The sequence below is a fragment of the Mytilus galloprovincialis genome, chromosome 8, assembly GCF_965363235.1.
Source record: "Mytilus galloprovincialis chromosome 8, xbMytGall1.hap1.1, whole genome shotgun sequence".
Taxonomy (NCBI): domain Eukaryota; kingdom Metazoa; phylum Mollusca; class Bivalvia; order Mytilida; family Mytilidae; genus Mytilus; species Mytilus galloprovincialis.
Genome location: NC_134845.1, coordinates 55,218,686 through 55,238,938, shown reverse-complemented (window position 1 = coordinate 55,238,938; position 20,253 = coordinate 55,218,686). Strand labels below are relative to the sequence as shown.

General features: G+C 32.8%; 1 protein-coding gene across 1 annotated transcript; it reads left to right on the top strand.

The window, feature by feature from the left end:
- Positions 1–844: 844 nt before the first annotated feature.
- LOC143043721 (uncharacterized) lies at positions 845–19,803 on the top strand. The gene is made up of 8 exons (XM_076215902.1): positions 845–862; positions 1,458–1,630; positions 14,271–14,289; positions 16,425–16,548; positions 17,633–17,839; positions 18,814–18,932; positions 19,438–19,525; positions 19,799–19,803. Exons 1-8 carry the CDS (start codon positions 845–847, stop codon positions 19,801–19,803), a joined length of 753 nt encoding a protein of 250 aa, XP_076072017.1.
- Positions 19,804–20,253: the final 450 nt, after the last annotated feature.

Below are 20,253 nucleotides of genomic sequence, written 5' to 3'. Positions count from 1 at the left end.
CAAGATATTTCATCAACAAGAAACCTGTGATCAAGATCTAAATTGGTGGATAAGCAACATATGATTTAATTTCAGTAAACTTGTAAGCACAGTATATCTATCTATAATACTAAAACAACGAGGTCCAATCTATCAGCCATCATGGGGTAAAAACGACAAATCAAACAATTCAACTTTACATATAGCTAATGACAATGGTGTAGATTAATAATTATATGACAATGGTGTAGATTAATAATTAACAAGTTCCGGGTCGAATCCGATACCGATACCAATAGTATATTTACCTGTTACCCATTACCTTATCTGTACGTTCCGTATCTGACAGGCGCACCACCAAACCGGTGTATTTAGGATTTTGCTATATACACGAGGCATAATCACAGGGTTGACACTACTAAATTCAATCATTGTCAAACTGTTCCCTTTTGTAGCATTTTAATCATTAAGACTTTCTAAGATAACAATACGAATACTAAACATCTGGACTTCAAATAATGCGTATAGGTACAGTTTTCAATTTGTTAGCTGGCATGACGTAGAACAGCGAATCAAAGAATTCAACTTTATTTATAAATAATATAGGACAATGCTGTTGATTAAAAAGTACTCCATTCCAGGTCCTTTTGTTTTCCAAATAATTAATATTACCAATAATTAATAAGTTCTAGATCGACGGGTTCAAACAGAGAGAAAACTGTGTATCTTATAATCGGCATAACTTTATAAGATGACAATACCAATACCAAATAATTCTCGGAATCGTATGGACCAATTGTAATGGAACTATACAATAATGTTAACCACCATTGCCAGAAGTGCAATGAGAATTGACACTTCCAAGATGGCTACTGGTACCCTGGTAACAGTAAAAGAGTGAAAAAATGAGATTTCAGTCTTATGTAGATAATTTGAGTATGCTTGAAAATTTGACCATCAGCTTTTTACACATTGTAGCTGTCCTCATATAAATGTTTTGGATGGTTTTAGGGATCCTCAGATATATAATGTTGCCATGGGAACTGATCAAAAATATAAAAATTTTGAAAATTCTTTACAAATGTATATAACTATGCAGAACGGTTGACTAGCAAATATAGATGTGACATTTAACTTTGGAATTTCCAAAATGGCTGCCGTTACCATGGAAACAAGGCAAAAATATCAAAATGCTCAAAACTTAATAAAACTTTACCAAAATGTTAAACAGCATTAATTAAAGGAGCTTTTGACTTAATTTTAAAAATGGCCGCCGTTGCCATGGAAACAGCACAATCGTCGAAAATTGAAAATCGTACATGTCATGCCTGTATCTGCATTCACTGATGGAAAATTTCGAAATGGCTGCCGTTTAGTGTCAATTGGGGAACCAGGGAGACATCCGCTATTGCTTGCAATGGCAATTCTAGTTGTAATTGTGTTTGTGCCAATAAAATATTTGTATTTTAAAATTACAGCTGGCTGATGCTCAGACAGCAGAGGAGGCGTGTAATCTCCTGGAAAAATCTGAAACTCTGCACCAGTTAATGGGAATATCAAAACCAATCAGAAATAAACAAGATAAAGAAAAACTTATACAGAAAATGCTTAACTTTGTGATGATAGAGAACATGAAAGCAGCTTACAATGAGTAAGTTTATATTTTCGCACATCTTACACATGAATCTGACCAATATGTCGCGTCTTATATTTGGTTTTTCTTAACTCGCCCTTGTACGTATTTTTTTTTATTCCACTGCATGTTGATTTATATCGAAATTAACATTTGATTGTTTTAAACTATCGCCACCATTTTCCATTGCATAGGGAAAGATGAAGATTTGTTTACATTCAAATATTTCTTAGATGAACAGTTGTCCATATATCCCTCAGGCACGGGAAATAAATATAAAAATGTTTACACCAGTCTTAAAAATTCTTAAAAGGATTGTTGTCTTTTTCAAAACTACCTTTACCGTTTTTTATAGGGAAAACATAACAATTTTTCATGAAATTTGGGATTTGGTTTGTTATATGATTTCATAACTTCAAACACATTTTGAAAGGTTATATCAGCTGTCGATGGCAATAATTTTTTTGTTTGCTTTGTTAAAAAAAAGGGGGGATCATGCTTGATGGCATCATATATAACTTTCTTTAAATAATTGAAAAGTAAGGAAAAACTCGTAAAAAATTCATTAGAAAAACAGAGCGTCTGAAATTTGAAAATTTTGAGTTTTGAAGAAATACCTCAACATTTCTGTACAAAATGTAACCAATTCAGTAAATTGAACTTTTTTGCAGATTTTTCCTGGGATTTTCCAAGTTAGGTGTTCTAGACGCATCGGAGAGAGACCTGATTTGATGGAAAGTGTTCTTGTTGCCAAACAACAGAACATCACAGCAAGAACAATGCGGACATATTTTAAACACATTTTTTTCCGAAATTGGGAGCAACCACCATAAACTAGAGGTGCAAAGAATTTGCTGGTTGAAAGATTTCTTCGTTGAAATTGAAAGTGAGTTCAAACAAGCATTCTGTGAATGCAATACACCGATACCGGTTAAAATTTCATTGAATTGAAAAACAATTCTACGTGTAACTAGGTCTATAAATTGTCATGGTAAAACTATATAACAAATTAATATCAAGTCAACAACTTCAAGAATGAAGAAAAATAAGTGAATTTTCCACGGACCATAACAGCCCTTCAACATGTTCAATGCCGTTAAAAATTTCCATTTATTGTCGCTAATCATTGAATAAAGAAGATGTGGTTCGATTGCCAATGAGTTCAAATGAACTGGGTGTCTATGATTTCAGCTGTTTCAAAAAGGCCACCAGATTCATATTAAAATCTTCTTGTATACCACCCCAATATTCCTAAAAAATAAATAATACAAATTGTTTCCCCCTGATTGAACACCAGTTTAAATTGGATCATTCCTGGCTACTTATATTTAACATCCAAATATTTCATGCATGGTCTGAAAACTCGAATTAACAAATCAGGTATATAGATTCTCATATAAAAATAAGATGATTTGATATAGTTGCCTCATTACTGGGATTCAAAGGCAGTGAATGTAAGCAATTATGGGCAACCATGCGGCCTTCAACAATGACAAAAACCCATACCGTATAATCGGTTATTTAAGGCCCACTCGTGATAAATGTAAATCAATTACAATGGAAAAATTATCGCCATAATCAAATATAATATAATGTTTTTACAAAATATAAAAAAAAATTAGTCGACAAACCGACAAACATTGATCCAACGACAACCACTAAAATTAAGGCTCATAGCTTGGGACAGGCACATGCAAGATATGCATGCAAATAGAGTTGAACATGTTTGTGAGCGTTGAAAACAATAATACTTTTACTTGTACAATAGTTTAACAGTACATGTAAAGCACAAGAACAAACTGATAAATCAGTTGAGTATAGATGAACTTAAAACATCAGTACTGAACCAACGAAAAACACTAACATTTAGACTATGGATACAAAGCACGGTAATAAGATTTATGTACACTTACTAAATGTTTGACCGATGACAATTACACTAAGATTTTTCATTTTAATGGTTCTTCTACAAAATATCTCCAGAAGAGAGCAGATTCATTTCTTTGGACAAAAAACTTTCTGCGTAATAAAACATGTATTGACCTTGGAGTCGCATGGTTATAGCCGGGAATCAATCATTATGTTTTCATCCTTGAAACGCAAACACACAATAATTTTTTCCGAAAGATCCCAAACATTCTGGGTCTCATTTTTTATTGTGAAAGAATGACATGTGTTTCAATACTAGTAGTATACATAAGCCCAGGGATTAAGACAGTTCTACTCAAGATCAGTTTCGGACAGTTTTAGCTAAAACAGCATTGTAATATGTTATTTTTTAATTCTTAGATGTAACTGTGAAGTCAACATTCCAGGACATTTTTGCCTTTACAACTGGATTGAAATCACCACCACCCCTAGGCTTGAATCCAGAACCATCAATCGCATTTCTCCATGTAGAGAATCTAAATCATCGCCTTGAGAAGAAAGACCGATTTTTGCCTGTAGCAAACACGTGTATCAATCAAATCAAAATACCATGTAACCCAAACATAAGAAGATGTAGGCAGTTCATTGCTGACCTTGAAATGGCATTTACAGGCTTTGAAATGTTTTGTGATGAGTCCTTGGTACAATATGAGGTGCTACTCTAAATCAAACATTAATATTGGAACACAATCATGCCTATATATACATCCTTGATATTTACTTATCCCTTGGTGTCCGTCGTCGTCGTCGTAATTGTTACAAAAATCCTGTTAAACTACTTTACCAAATTGCCAGTAAACCGAAATTAGCCAAATCACCCTTTGGGTATCTAGTTTTAAAAATATATCCAACGATCCCTCCCATCAACCAAGACGGCCGCTATGACTCAAAATAGAACCTAGGGGTAAAATGCAGTTTTTGGCTTATATAACAAAAGCATGCAGAGCAAATATTCTCCAAATGACAGGTAAATTTGACTTAAAGGGGCACAAGCTGTCAAACTCATGTTCACCGATTTGACTTAAATTCTCGTAGTTGATTTATAACAATCCAAAATATCAAAAGTCTTAAATATACAGTTAACAGGACATAGGGCATGATGATAGTAGCATTTCTTTAAGACAATAAGTTCAAATTAAAGAAATCGCAGCTACTCTATCTCAAAAAGATTTTTTACAGTGTAGCGTACTACTATTCGGCTAAATGATATCAAAATTATAGAATCTTATACCTGCTCTAACTCAAAATATTGACAATTCTGTGTTAAGGGAGTCTAAAATTCAGTTTGACAGCTTCAGACGTTATTATTTTTGACCTTTTTTTAATTTGACAAAATCACTACTAAATATTAAGATTCAGCGCTAATTTTTTTTTAACATGTAATTTCAACCCCTTACTCTATGCATGCACGATATTTGTACAACGAAAACCGAAGAACAATAAATGTAACCAAATGACGATAACTGTGTCCTTGGACCGTCTAATTAACGCTGAGTTCAAACGTAATTCGAATTCGATTCGCATTAACTAATTCGAACTAGTTTAATTCGCATTCGAACGTTTTACGTCCTAACGTCATTTCAATCTAATTAAAAACTGATCTCTCATCGCTCCCGTTTTCTGATATGTCGCGAGGGAGATTTAACGAAACCCGCTTTGAGGTCACATGTGAGTGAACTAGAAGTTATGAATTAATAATGATATGCAAATGAGTTGACGACCTATTAATAAGCCAATCAAAAAAGTTTATGAATTATTTTGACTGACGATTTCGTGAAGCCCTTTTCTGACATTAAAAACTAATCAATAGCAAGTTTAACATACTTTAGAGACTATCCTTTTAATCTTTTATGTTTAAATTATTGCATTGTGTTGATTTAGAAACTAATGGTCATTGGTGTTAGAGAAAATATCCAAACCAGTTACTTTAAAATATGCTTATTATGAACAGTAGGGCAAAGCGGTAACTCGAACAAAACCCCTTTTTGTGCAAATGACGTTTAATTTTCATAGATGTTTATGTGCATTATGAAAATTCGTAAAGGGTTCCGTGGGACTGTGGTGTTCGCCTGGATTACCGCTTCCCATCGAAAATTGAATCCATGTATCAGTCCATTACAGGAGTTTAAATGATTAAACATATTCTGTAGATTTTTTTCTTGAGATGAAATATGACAATATCAGAAAAAATATTTCAAATATCATGTAAAAAATAATATAATCACAGCCGTCTGTTAAAAAAAATTAAAGCTTATATATAAATATATATATATATATATATTGCGATAGTTGTGCAGCACTTTTATCGTTAAGACCAAAAAAGTGTAAAAGTATATTTAAACAAAACGTATTTGACTAGCAATGTGAAAACAAGTATTCACGAAATCAACAGTGTTTAGAAAATGGGATATCCCATGATCATTGTGAATATCTGAAAGAGGGTCCACCTCTAATTGTAACTGTAAGTAGTCCACCATAGAAATGGGGCTGTTTGTTAGGACGACTGTTACATTGTTGCTTTCTGCTGTAGGTACAATGGGTCAATTCCAGACAACACCATATTCATTATTCATGTCCTCACCAAAAATTTCGTTGATAGCTAGAGTATTATGACGAAACAGACTAAGTGCTCCTTGAACGAATAGCTGGTCAGGAGTCTTTCCCCTTTCTGAACTTAGTTTGTGGCTATTCCACATTCCCATGAAAGAATTCAGCGAGCGCTGTATTCTTGGCTGGTACACGAAACGTAGGGCCCACATATGGATTTCATTTTCCAAATTAACTATTCTAAAATTGAGAATGGAAATGGGGAATGTGCCAAAGAGACAACAACCCGATCACAGAGCAGACAACAGTAGGAGGTCACCAACAGGTCTTCAATGCAACGAAAAATTCCCGCACCCGGAGGTGTCCTTCAGCTGGCCCCTAAACAAATATATACTAGTTCAGTGATAATGAACGCCATACTAAACTCCAAATTGTACACAAGAAACTAAAAGTTAAAATAATACAAGACTAACAAAGGCCAGAGGCTCCTGACTTGGGACAGGCGCAAAAATGAGGCGGGTTTAAACATGTTTGTGAGATCTCAACCCTCCCCCTATACCTCTAGCCAATGCAGAAAAGTAAACGCATAACAATACGCACATTAAAATTCAGTTCAAGAGAAGTCCGAGTCTGATGTCAGAAGATGTAACCAAAGAAAATAAACAAAATGACAATAATACATAAATAACATCAGACTACTAGCAGTTAACTGACATGCCAGCTCCAGACTTCAATTAAACTGATTGAAAAATTATGTCTTCATCATATGAATATTAGGCACAATCCTCCCCGTGAGGGGTTTAGTATCATACCATCATAACATATATGAGAAGAACATAACCCGTGTCATGCCAACAACTGGTTTATTAATAATAAATGTGTTTAGTTCCGATGCAAAGACCCTATAAGTGAATCAATATTAACGCCAAAATATGCAATCTTTAATGATCTGCACTGTTCTAAACATTCAAATAAGTCATAGTAAATATTAGTACAGCCTCTGTATAAATCAAGCCACAACATTTCAATTCTCTGGTTGTGGACACTCCGTCCTTGAATAATACTGCCTCTATTAGCACCCCTATGTTTGGTCATAAAAGCAGCTACATCCACATTTTCTGTACCGTAATCACTCCTAACTCTGGATGGAATAAAGTTGCGATGAGTAGCATATAGGAATAAATCAAACACTGTTGAACTCTTGTTATGTGTGGGCTTTTGTGGCACATCCTAAATAAACAATCTTTCAACTAAAACCATCGATCCCACCATGTATAACAAATCTCCAACTGTAAAAAGAAGATGAGTTTGATATGTTTATGTTGATATAGTGTGCACTTAGTATCTTCATATATCACATGTTATGTTTTTTTTTAAATAAAAAAATTACAGGCTCTCAAGAGCCTGTGTCGCTCACCTGTTTTTACTGATGCTTTGGAAATCATATGAAATAAGGTTAAAGCATAATTAATAGTATAAGATATTAGATATTATCAGATACTATAATGATATCTAAGATAATGACAAAAAAAACCTGCAAAATTTCCGTAAAATATCTAACTCAGGGACCGCAACCCAACAACGGGTTGTAGCAATCGTGAAAATTCCAGGGCAGATTAATCTATTCTAATGAACATGTTTGCCAACCGTCAGATTTGCTCTAAATGCTTCAGTTCCAGAGTTATAAACCAAAAACTGTATTTAACCACTAAGTTCTATTTTTAGCCATGTTGGTCATGTTGGTCATGTTGGTCATGTTGGTTGGAAGACAGGGTCTAGTTATTAAACTTGATGCCCTTATGATGGTTATGGCTAAGTTTGGTTAAATTTGTCTCAGTAATTTCAAAGAAAAATATTTTGTAAAATATTACAAAAATTAACGAAAAATTGTTAAAAATTGACTTTAAAAGGCAATAATAACTCCTTAAGTCCACCCGACTGACAATTTTGGTCATTTTGACTTATTTGTAGTTCACACTTTTTTATCGATGTTTACCGTTGATCTCTCTCTATTATAATATTCAAGATAATAACACAAAACTGCAAAGTTTCCTTAGAATTACCAATTCAGGGACAGCAACCCAACAACAGGTTGTCAGATTCATCTGAAAACATTTAAGGGCGGATAGATCTTAACCTGATAAATACCCCCCCCCCCCCCCTCCCCCCCTATATGTCAGATTTGCTCTTAATGCTTTAGTTTCGGAAATATTAGCCATAAACTGAATATTTCCGCTATGTTCTATTTTTAGACATACTGGTTTTAGGTGGGCAGGCGGGGTAAAAAAAACGAGATACCATAAAAGTGATGATTGTGGCCAAGTTTGGTTAAATTTGGTTCAGTAGTTTTCAGAGAAGAAGATTTTTGTAAAAGTTAATAGACGACGACGGACGCCAAGTAAAGAGAATAATAACCCGTAGCGCGTTTGTTGTGTTCAAACTTTCAAAATGCCAATTAAATGACGAACCCATACCTTGCATCTAAGCAAACCAAGGGTTACTCAAGGCGTACTACCATTCAACCTTTGACGATTTACTGACCACTTGGGAAATTCAAACTGACCCATTAACATGTGTCTAATTATTTTTTTGTTACTGCTGTTGATCAAGAACTAAATAAAATTGAGAAAGGAAATGGTGAATATGTCAAAGCGACAACCATCCGACCATAGAGCAAACAACAGCCGAAGGCAACCAATGGGTCTTCAATGTAGCGAGAATTCCCGCACCCGTAGGTGTCCTTCAGCTGGCCCCTAAAATATGCATAATAGTACAGTGATAATGGACGTCATACTAAACTCCGAATTATACACAAGAAACTAAAATTTAAAATCATACAAGACTAACAAAGGCCAGAGGCTCCTGACTTGGGACAGGCGCAAAATTGCGGCGGGGTTAAACATGTTTATGAGATCTCAACCCTCCCCCTATACCTCTAGCCAATGTAGAAAAGTAAAAGAATAACAATACGCACATTAAAATTCAGTTTAAGAGAAGTCCGAGTCCGATGTCAAAAGATGTAACAAAATAAAATAAATAAAATGACAATAATACATAAATAACAACAGACTACTAGCAGTTAACTGACATGCCAGCTCCAGACCTCAATTAAACTGATTGAAAGATTATGTCTTCATCATATGAATATCAGGTACAATCCCTCCCGTTAGGGGTTTAGTATCATACTATCATAAAATATATGAGAAGAACATAACCCGTGTCATGCCAACAACTGTTTTTTTTTAAGAAATAAATGTGTTTAGTTCCGATGCAAAGACCCTATCAGTGAATCAATGTTAAAGCCAAAATATGCAATCTTTAATGACCTGACAACAGTATCGTAACTATATCCCCTTTTAATAAGTCTATTTAAAGGTTTTGTTAGTTTCTGAGGAGAATACTGACATTTTTGTGCTTTATAAAGAATATTTCCATAAAATTTTGGATGTGAAATACCTGAACGTATAAGATGTCTGCATGTTGAGTTATATTTACGAATTATTTCCTTATACCGGTGATAAAATTTAGTAAATGTTTTGACCAGTTTGTGATATCGAAAACCCTGGTGTAATAATTTTTCAGTAATACATAAATTTCTCTCGTTAAAATCTAATACATTGTTACATACACGAGCGAATCGTACAAGTTGAGATATATAAACACCATAAGATGGTGACAAGGGAACGTCACCATCTAAAAATGGATAATTAACAATAGGAAATGAAAAATCATCTCTTTTATCATAAATTTTTGTATTAAGCTTCCCGTTTATGATATAGATATCAAGATCGAGGAAAGGGCAGTGGTCATTGTTATCATTAGCTTTATTTAAAGTAAGTTCTACAGGATAAATTTCTTTAGTATACATACTGAAGTCGTCATTATTTAGAGCCAATATATCATCCAAATATCTAAAAGTATTGTTAAATTTTTGTATCAAATGTTGTTTTGATGGGTCTTTGCTAATTTTAGTCATAAATTGTAACTCATAACAATACAAAAACAGGTCCGCAATAAGTGGTGCACAGTTAGTCCCCATTGGAATTCCAATAACTTGACGATATACGGAATCTCCAAAGCGAACAAAAATGTTATCAAGTAAAAATTCAAGTGCATAAATAGTATCAAAGCATGTCCAATTGACATAGTTCTTTTGTTTATTGCTACTAAAAAATGATCTAAAAGAGTTTGAACATATGTACTCGCATTCCGACTTTTTAAATGCCCAGTTAATTAGGGATGTGAATTTTTTCTTAATAAGAATATGAGGCAAAGTGGTATATAGGGTAGAAAAATCAAAACTTTGAACAGATTCAAAATCACCAATATATGCATGCAATTTATCAAGTACTTCCAACGAGTTTTTGACACTCCAAAAGTAATTAATTCCACTATTTTCAAAGGCCTTATTTGAACAATTTATTATCAGGTTTTTTATTGTACCAAGTGTACTAGTAAGTAAAACAGACAATTTAGTAGTTGAACAATGGCTAGAAGATGAAATAAATCTATATTTGTAAGGTTTTTTGTGCAGCTTCGGAAGCCAGTACATAGTTGGGACTTTCATTGTGTTTGGTTCTGCTTGTAAAGAAGTAGCTAAAAGTTTATGTTTGTTACAGATGTCGTTTTCTGAAAATGAAGTCAGTTGGAATGTTGGTGAATTCGTGATTTCCTTTTGCAGAACCTCTATATAAAATTTACGTCAAACAATAATGATATTATTAGCAGCTTTATCAGCCGGGACAAAAACAAATTCCTTGGCTAGTTCTGTTAGTTTATTTTTGATACGCGAAATAGGGTTTTTATAGTTTTTGTTGAGGGTAAAATGTTCTTTAAAATGTTGTATTCGAATATCAACTATCTTCATTACTGAATTAAAAAAAGAGTCCAAAGATTTTTTGTCAGCTTTTTCCCGTTTTACCCATTTCAAACAGTAGGCACGGAGTGAGTCGTTGATGATATTACGACACTCATTCCAGTTAATAGTTGACGGGGGACGATATTTAGGTCCTTTACTGAGGAATGATTTTAACTCTCGGTCGCGAACGATGTTAAGGTCTCCTGTTATAACATGGGAAATTGGTCCATAGGTGTATTCTGAATTACTGCAATTACACGACATAGGTGTATTTTCATCGATATTTACATCTTTACACAATTGGCTATAATTAAACACATATTTTCGGGTAGATTTCTTGTAAATATAACAAATGAGAGGGAGTTCAGTATTATCAAAATATCCAGGAATTTGGTCTTTAACAGAATGGTCGTTAAAAATACCGGCAATATTTACAAAATCAAAACCTTTATTGACATACTTTATTTTAATAAAATGTTTTTTATGATCTTCAGGGCGATCAATTTTTGGAAACAGTTTAGAATAACAATATGCCATTATAATTTGGACAATTTCATAATTAGGACTGTAATATGAAATTGTGTTGCAATCCTCTAAAATTTTATTTAATTTATTTATAGGTAAAGAACAAAGCTTGGTTAACAGATAATGTCTGCCGTTGTTTTTTGAAATGGAAATTAGGTCCGAAATATTTGTATGGTTGGTCCGAAATTTTCTTTGATTGCGATTTTTTCTGCGTCCATGAGAACGATTTTTACGAACAGTTTTAGAAACTATATCCAAAATGTTAACAGAATCGGTTCTTGATATATTGCCAATTCCCATGATATTATCATTAAGACCGAGAGGGTAGACTGTCTGTAATTTTTTAATCCAATTTAATTCATTTATTTTTCGTGATCGTACAAACTTGGAATGAGATTCACCAGGCTGCTTATTTACTACTTCTAAAGGTTGAACTGTTAAATATTTAATAGGATGACTGTGCTTCTTAAGATGTTGATAAATGATACTTTTGAATTTATTGGGTCTTTTAAAACGATACAGGTGTTCTTGCGTGCGTTTAGATAAATATCGCCCAGTTTCACCTACGTACTGAATACCGCATCCCGGTTTGTTTCATGTGAGTAAATAAATAATACTGTTTGTTTTTCAAGTAATATCAGTTTCAAAATTTAGAGAAAATGTGCGACCATTAAATGTGGACCTTATTGTATTGTTGGTGGAAAGACGGGGACACTATTTCAATTAAATCAAGTATGTGCATTTTTGTTTGTTACAAAAAGTATTCTATCAATTTGAGGAGCCTGGAATAGTGTTGAAAATTAAAAATTGGGAGAATATGTGCATAGTTTTCACGCCATTAACATATTAGCAGTAGATTAATATAATCATGATAATATCAAAGTTGTTCTTAATTAGACACAAGTAAACCTTAGAGATCACATTTATAACTAACTTATCTTCAATCTGTTTAAACTACGAAAATATCGAACAGCAACCCGGGATTTACATGAACAACATGAACATCGGCATAACTCTTTTTCTTATGATTGTGAATTTCTTTAAAAATCCGAACTCTCTATGGGGGATGAGATGAGACACACATTTTCTCCGACCATCATTTTTGGAAAAAGTTGTGAGAACTGTAATTTTATAATACATAACATTTTTTGTATTATTGGAGCATTCAGGTTTAATAGTTGTGAAACAGTTTTATCATACTGTGTAAAGTTATAAATGATCGGTGATATTAAGACAAAGTTTTCTGGGTTTTTCACTTTCAGCAGTTTTTAGATGGCTAGCTTTTTTAAAAGCTATCAACTGTGGTTATCTGGTCCGAGTACACAGTTATTTCGTAGTGCATTTCCTTTAGACAATAAATGGAAATAAAAAAAATCCCACCTGCGCTTTCTCCATAATATTTTTACAGTGTGTTGTGCTACTTTTGGCACAAATTATATCAAAATTATAGAAAACTTCATCAGCTCTCACTCAAAATATGGACAATTTTATGTGAAGGGGGGCTTGAAATCTTTTGACAGCTTCCGAAATGCTAGTTTTTGACCTTTTTCAACTGGACCAAATCACTACTTTACATTATAATTCATGAATCATTTTTTTTTACAGTGTAGTTTTATCCCCCTTCTTGCTACTTGAGACATAAAACATAAATAAATAAATTTGGAAGGGGTATAAAAAAAATTGACAAGTAACACACTGTCCACAGTAGGGACTATATTCGTGGACAACGAAAATGGACAACGAAAATCAAGGGGCGATAACTGTGTACTCGGACCATCTTGTAACTGTCTGGTACGTATGATCATTCATATCTTAATATGTTATGTTTTCATCACATCAAACTGATCAAAGTTGTGTTACAAAAAAAAAATGTTTAATGCCACAACATAATAGTTAAAAAAAATATACCATTTACTCCATATGAGTACCGAAAATATAATGCAAAAAGGTTTATAAATACTACTATGAATGCGATCGCATGTTCGTGAACTGCTATATATTAGAGTTCATGATATCTATTGCTGAGTTCACACGTAATTCGAATTCGATTTGCATTAACTAAATTCGCATTCGAATGTGTTACATCCTAACGTCAATTCTAATTCGAATTGCAATGCGCGTCAAATGCGCTTTACTGTCCTAACGACGTTAACTTTTTAAAGTCGTATTAGCGTAAACTTATTTCTGAAGCGAATTGGTTAATTCGCCCATTTAAATATATTCGAATTAAAACAGAAGAGTGTGTGAACGCGATTAGCGAATTACGTGTGAACGAGGCATTTATATATACATTGTAAGTATTATTGAGGACTTCTAAATTTATTTGAACGTTAGTTATTTTTTACAATACAAATTTTGAAGTTAAATTGTGGTTTAGACATTTCTGCCAAAATGAGATGTAACACAGAACCGCAAGCTTTAGTCATTCAGGCTTAGACTATAAAAATGGAGTGTAGACTTGTTTCTATTGTATATAAATGTACCTTAGTCTTCTTTTTACAGTTGACTGTGACACCTGCAGTAATTTGGATATATTTGATCCACTGAAACCTAAATCCAAAAAGACCCGAAGTTGATCTTTGGAAATCTCATTCAGTTGGCGCCCTGGTTTCCCGTTACTGCTTCTTCCTGATCTGAATGCATTGTCATTCACTGTACTGATATAGATAGAAATATTCAACTAGCTTTGGTAATTAACAACCATTTGCAATGAATATTAGATGTAGTGCATTGGTATTTTCTGCAATTCCGCAAAAATAAAGATTTAATTCATACATATTGTATACAATATATTTTAAGGTGCAACAGATATGACAAGGTATATTAAGGGACATGTTTGTGTTTCACCCTCTCTTTAAATGACTTCATATGCGATCCATCATACTAAGTCTATGCATAGTGACTTAAAGAAATGTGGAACATTTTGTGTTTATATTAACGTTTGGTTGCCTAGCAACAGGTTTCATAAAATTTACTATAATATCCATCTTAAATGTGTATTAGAAAAATACTTCTAAATCAATTAAAATGTGAAGCAATGTGTTAAAAAACTATATATATATATAAAACCTATAACACAAATTCTCATACATTTTAGCCATAACGGCCTTCTTAGGTAGAATAAATTACATCAATGATTATTCAGTAGAACCTCGCCCTTCCCCAGTTTCTCAGCCTCAAACAAAAAAAGTTTATATTTTTCTGACATATATATGAGTGAAGCCAAAGTGGTCGTGTGGTCTAACACTGTTTATGACCCTAATTCCGCGTCATATGTTTTCAGCTTTGATATTTGTCTGCTATCTTCTACAAGAACTACATGGTGTTCGCGCGGGCATGACGTCTTATCGCTTCTCTTCCTGTGTCAACCAATATATATCAAGTTCTTTCTCTACATAGGTTCGATTTCATATGGTTTTGCCTGTGGTCTTTCAATTTTAGCCATGTTTTCATTTTGTGACAATTTGTCTGATATCTTAATCAAGTAAACACGTGCTGCGCGAGCATACAACTGACCTCTTATCTTTTCTCATCCTTTTTTCTAAATTAGATGTCAACGTCTTTAATCTTGTCACATATTTCATACCTTGCAGTCAGGGGATATTGAACCCTTCATGCTAATACAAAATATTGAACGTAATACGTTTGAGACAAATAACATTTACTTTTGCTGGAGAGAATATCTGAACGTATATTTCATAATACGAGCCAATATTTGTAGAATTTCCAATTTTTAGATATTCACAATTTGATGATATTTGTCTCAGTTTTGACAATGTTTTTGATGATTTTGTTTAGCTTATAGATAGTTTAGATATTAAACAGTTCATTGTTGATTTTAATATTTGAATAAAGTCTACATTGTTATACAATAAACATTTTAGACCCAAAAAATGTCCTTTTCTACGAAAAAAGTTGAATCACAAAAAAACTGAACTCCGAGGAAAATTCAAAATGGAGAGTCCCTAATGAAATCTTAAAATCAAATGAAAGTTCGATTTCATTTGTTTTTGCCTGTAATGTTTCTGTATAAACCATGTTTTCATTTGTGACGGTTTGTCTGATGTCTATATCAAGGAAACACGTGTTGAGCGAGCATACAACTGACCTCTTATATTTTCTCTTCCTTTTTTTAACCTATGTGAACGTCCTTAATCTTGTCATACCTTCAACTCAGGGTAACATTTCCACATTGACAAAATAATTCATCAATCAAAAAAGGACTGATTCAGCATGATTGATAAAGCAATGCGATTGGTTAATTATCAAACCAAATTTAAATGAATAAGGTGTGTTCTTGCTGATACACACTATATAAATGATCAACATTCAGTGTGTCCATATGTTTTATTCAAAACATCAGCCCGAAGGAATAATGATGAAATATAACGAGGTAAGATTAATACTTTATTTAATTTTTTTTGAAATACTAAATGTGTTTTTTTAATTCATTATTTAAAATGTTTGAAACAATGTATTTAAGTAAGGGATAAGAAGGAATTTAAGCATCTCTTATTACTGCAATTTTAAACATTTTTCGTGTTTTTTTATGTAAAAATGTTCATTAATTGTCCATATACAATAATTTTGTATTTTGCAAATTCATATTTCATCATATGTGCACATGTGTTCAATTAAGTTATTAATATTTTTGTGGTAACCATGATTGTTATTTGTCGTCTTAATTTCAAACTCATGAATTACAAATATAAAGTACCATAAATTTTTAAACATATTTTGTAATTTGAGTATCACTTTTATGCGACAATTTGCATGCATAGATAATGTAAGCGTGTAGAGCATTAAAATGTGAGCGCGTACTTTTTTGTATTTAATAGTCATAAGGTTTGCATTGGCAATTTACAAACTTAAATACTCTTTCTAAATCTATTTTCTTTATTTGCTAATTATTGATGGTATACAATATTTATATAATGTAAATTTTTATTACAGCTATATCTGCTAATAATTGTGGCATTACTTCATATGAGTGCTTATACAGCACTGGTTATACTGGAACAGAATCCAATTGACCAGAAGCAAGATGTGATTCTGCTCGATGACAGAGAAAGTTCAGGTAAAATTATTTATATTGCAACTAGTTGTATTTATTTCCTAAATATAGTAACATAGCTATGTTTTGTATAATGTCAATATCATCATGGAACACTTTCTCTACAATCAGGATTTCATTAAGGGATGAAAATAAGTTTGACATTTGTTGTGTTACGATTTAAACAGCTATCAATGTAGTAAAAAAAACAATGTGACGTTAGTGTCTAGTGTTTTTGTATACGGCGCAAAACTGGGGAAGGGCCCGCTCTTTCCTAGTTTATCAACCTCATTCAAAAAAGTTTATATTTTTCTTTCATTGACCTAATACTGTATATTTATAATCCATTAATATAAAGTTAACTGGTTATTTCATACAAATCTTAGTAACTACTTTGTCTTACAATGAATTGCTTTGTATACCTGTTGCATTATGTAAAATTCTGTTTTACCGGGTATTATTAAACCTTGGACCTATTCATAGGGTACAGAAAAAACTATTTCAGAAGACATAAAACTATATAGATAGAGTCTTCAGATGCTGTTTGACTAGATATATCTTATATGTTTTCAAATTGATATATAAATGATACGGGGACGTGAAATACACAATTTCTTCCATCTAGAACTGCATTTGTTAAGGGACTTGTTTTTTCTGTGCTACAACTAACTTATAGTACAAAAATTAATACAATATTTCCTGTTTGTTACCGGCATATCAAATAGATAAAAAAAAAATATTTTGTATATCAAGTCGACGTAAACAGTAAATGCATCGATATTATTCGATAAACGTCGAACGCAAAAAGTTACACGAGACGCAGACGACAAAAGTTGCAGAGGATACAAAGTTATCGACACACTAATACAATTTGTTTTTTAATGATATGTATTAAAGTATAAGCCTGGTAGGTTTGATTACTAATACAACAAAGACAAACTTTCAAAATTAAAAAGAAACAAAAAAAGAAACACGCATAAAACTTAAAATCACCGGTAATTCCAAGTATCTAGAAAGGGTAAGGAGATAAAATTCTGAAGAATAGTTTCAAAACATCATCAATTCATCTTTGCGTTACATAACATAAACATTTGTTTCTTATTTTCAGAAACCTCATTTTTGGATGGTCCTGATGTTGGCACAGGATCAAATTTTGGACTCCCTACTATACCTTTTTTAGCCTTAGCGTTACTCGTAATACCAATGGTAATGATGACAATGATGAGTACTACTGAAACAAGTGTTGCACCAATGCCTGTTGTACCAACAACTGTGTCGGTGACTGTTCCAACACCACAAGCCGCTGTACCAACAAGTTAGTATTTTTATGGATAATGGACCTTCACCTTTTTTATATTTTGCGGAGATCACAAATTGCGTTCTGTGTCATTTTCAACTTTAACCATACAAATATTAATAACAGGTTTTTAGTTTGTCGATATTGAAACTGTTCGCCCCTTAATAACGTTAATTATGAACGCCTCAACTTTTATATATAAAATAATACAAATACATTCCCACCAAAATGTTTATCCAAATTCTACCACTCTTCATGGCACATTAGCCTCCCCCATGACCATTATCATTATGTTAGTATTATTCTTCTTTTTTCTTCTTTCTATTGTGGGAGAGGGAAGGGGGCAGGAAATATCAAATTGTTCTTTTCAATTGTCTCAAGCAACATCTTTAAAGGGTGTCGTCTCACATTAAAGCCTAAGCCTACAATAAGCCTTGCTCCATCGTAAGTCGTGCATATCATTCAGTCAATATACTAATTTGATAAAGAATCGATAACCTACGTGACGTGAAAAGCTTAGTGATTTGTTTCTCATGATGGGCACGTTGTTAGTTATTATATGATAGAATGTTGTGAAAAGTACTTTTCCATATTCTAGTTTGCATCTTACGTTACATGTATTGAAGTCTCAAACAATTATCGTTTTCTCAAACTTTTCACCACCGTTGCCTAATAAGGAAAACTGACGGTCACAGTTGCAGCCAAAATACACCAAATTAAAGCAGTGTTTTTGACTTGTGACGAACATTAATAAGTTATGTATTGCACTATCTTCTTGTTTATACAATAATTTTATATATATATATATAGATTAATATTTGTGTTAGTCGGTATATAAACTGGGTGGATTCATTGGCCAAAATTATTTTTTTTTCCAAATATATTTAGATCAATTGTTTGTTTTACATTGTAATATTTGTTTATGTACCAGGTTAATATTATATTGTTGCTGTTCAGTTAAATTATAGACTTATTTTGTTTTATATGAATAGCACAATGTGTTCCAACAAATTGCCCTGCAAACTATAGGCTGTTGAATGACCAAACTGCTAGCTCTAATTGTTACTTCGACAGCGGAACTCAATCGGATCTAATATGGTCTGATGCTCGGGTGAGTATGTGTTATGTTGTATCAGATTTAATTACTCTTTGTTAGAGTAGGCTTCGTTTTTATTGGCAGGCAACGCATATAATAAATTCAAAATATGGTTTCATCCAATTATCCATTAAAAAAAACCCAAATAGTTATACCTTTCTTATGTCAATCATTGTACTTGTCTGAGTCATATATTGTCTTGGAAATCCTTTACGGACATGTTTGATGCTACCAGTGCATTTCCAATGATTAATTTAACTATCTTATTGATATTTGTTATTCGTCCAGGAGTAGTATTTATACAAAATTACATACTTGAGATCAAATTAAATACGCCTAGTATTCCTTTGCTAGATTTATGGTTTCAAACATCTTTTATGAACACAATGTTTTTCTACAAACTTTTGTTCCATGACAGTTTTTGAGTAATGAAGCAGGATTCGAGGATTGTTGTATATCAATATAATATACAAACTTAGAAACTGCATAATTGATATATCATATTTTTTTTCAATTTTAGAAGGCATGTACCGCGACACCAGGAGCATACCTATGGAGGCCAAATTCACGAGCAGAAGCTGATGCTGTCAAAAATACGTTTGATATCGGTAAGTTATGAGTTAATAATTTGAAGATTTTGTTCATTTAAGTATAAAAAACTATATCGAGTATGCCATGTAATCAATGACAAATCACTTTCTTGTACTTATGCTAAGTAAACTGAAAAACAAGTCGGTATCAGTTTTAAACAAATACCAATTTAATACATGTATCGAGACACATAGTATTTTTGTCATCTATTTGTCTTGCATGCTTTTACATAAAATATGGATAGATCAATGACATCTGGTTTAGGTAACACATTGTGATTAATTTTAAAGAGTGAAAAAAATGTCAAAACTTGAAATGTGAATTGTGTTTCTCAAGCTTATGCCGTTTTCATACCAAACGCCATGTACAGTAAACATGTTTACAATTAGTTTAGTGACATGTACACAGCCGGAGTCACGAGGGTGATCTAACACTGACACACCAAGTCCGAATGTGATAACTATTTTACATCCCAGCTGTTTTAGATCAGACGAAAAACAATTTACAATTAATAAATAGATATAGGAAGATGTGGTGTGAGTGCCAATGAGACAACTCTCCATCCAAATAACAATTTAAAAAAAAGTAAACCATTATAGGTCAATGTTCGGCCTTCAACACGGAGCCTTGGCTCACACCGAACAACAAGCTACAAAAGGCCCCACAATTACTAGTGTAAAACCATTCAAACGGGAAAACCAACGGTCTAATAAAATTTAGTTTAGAACGCCACACAATCAGTATG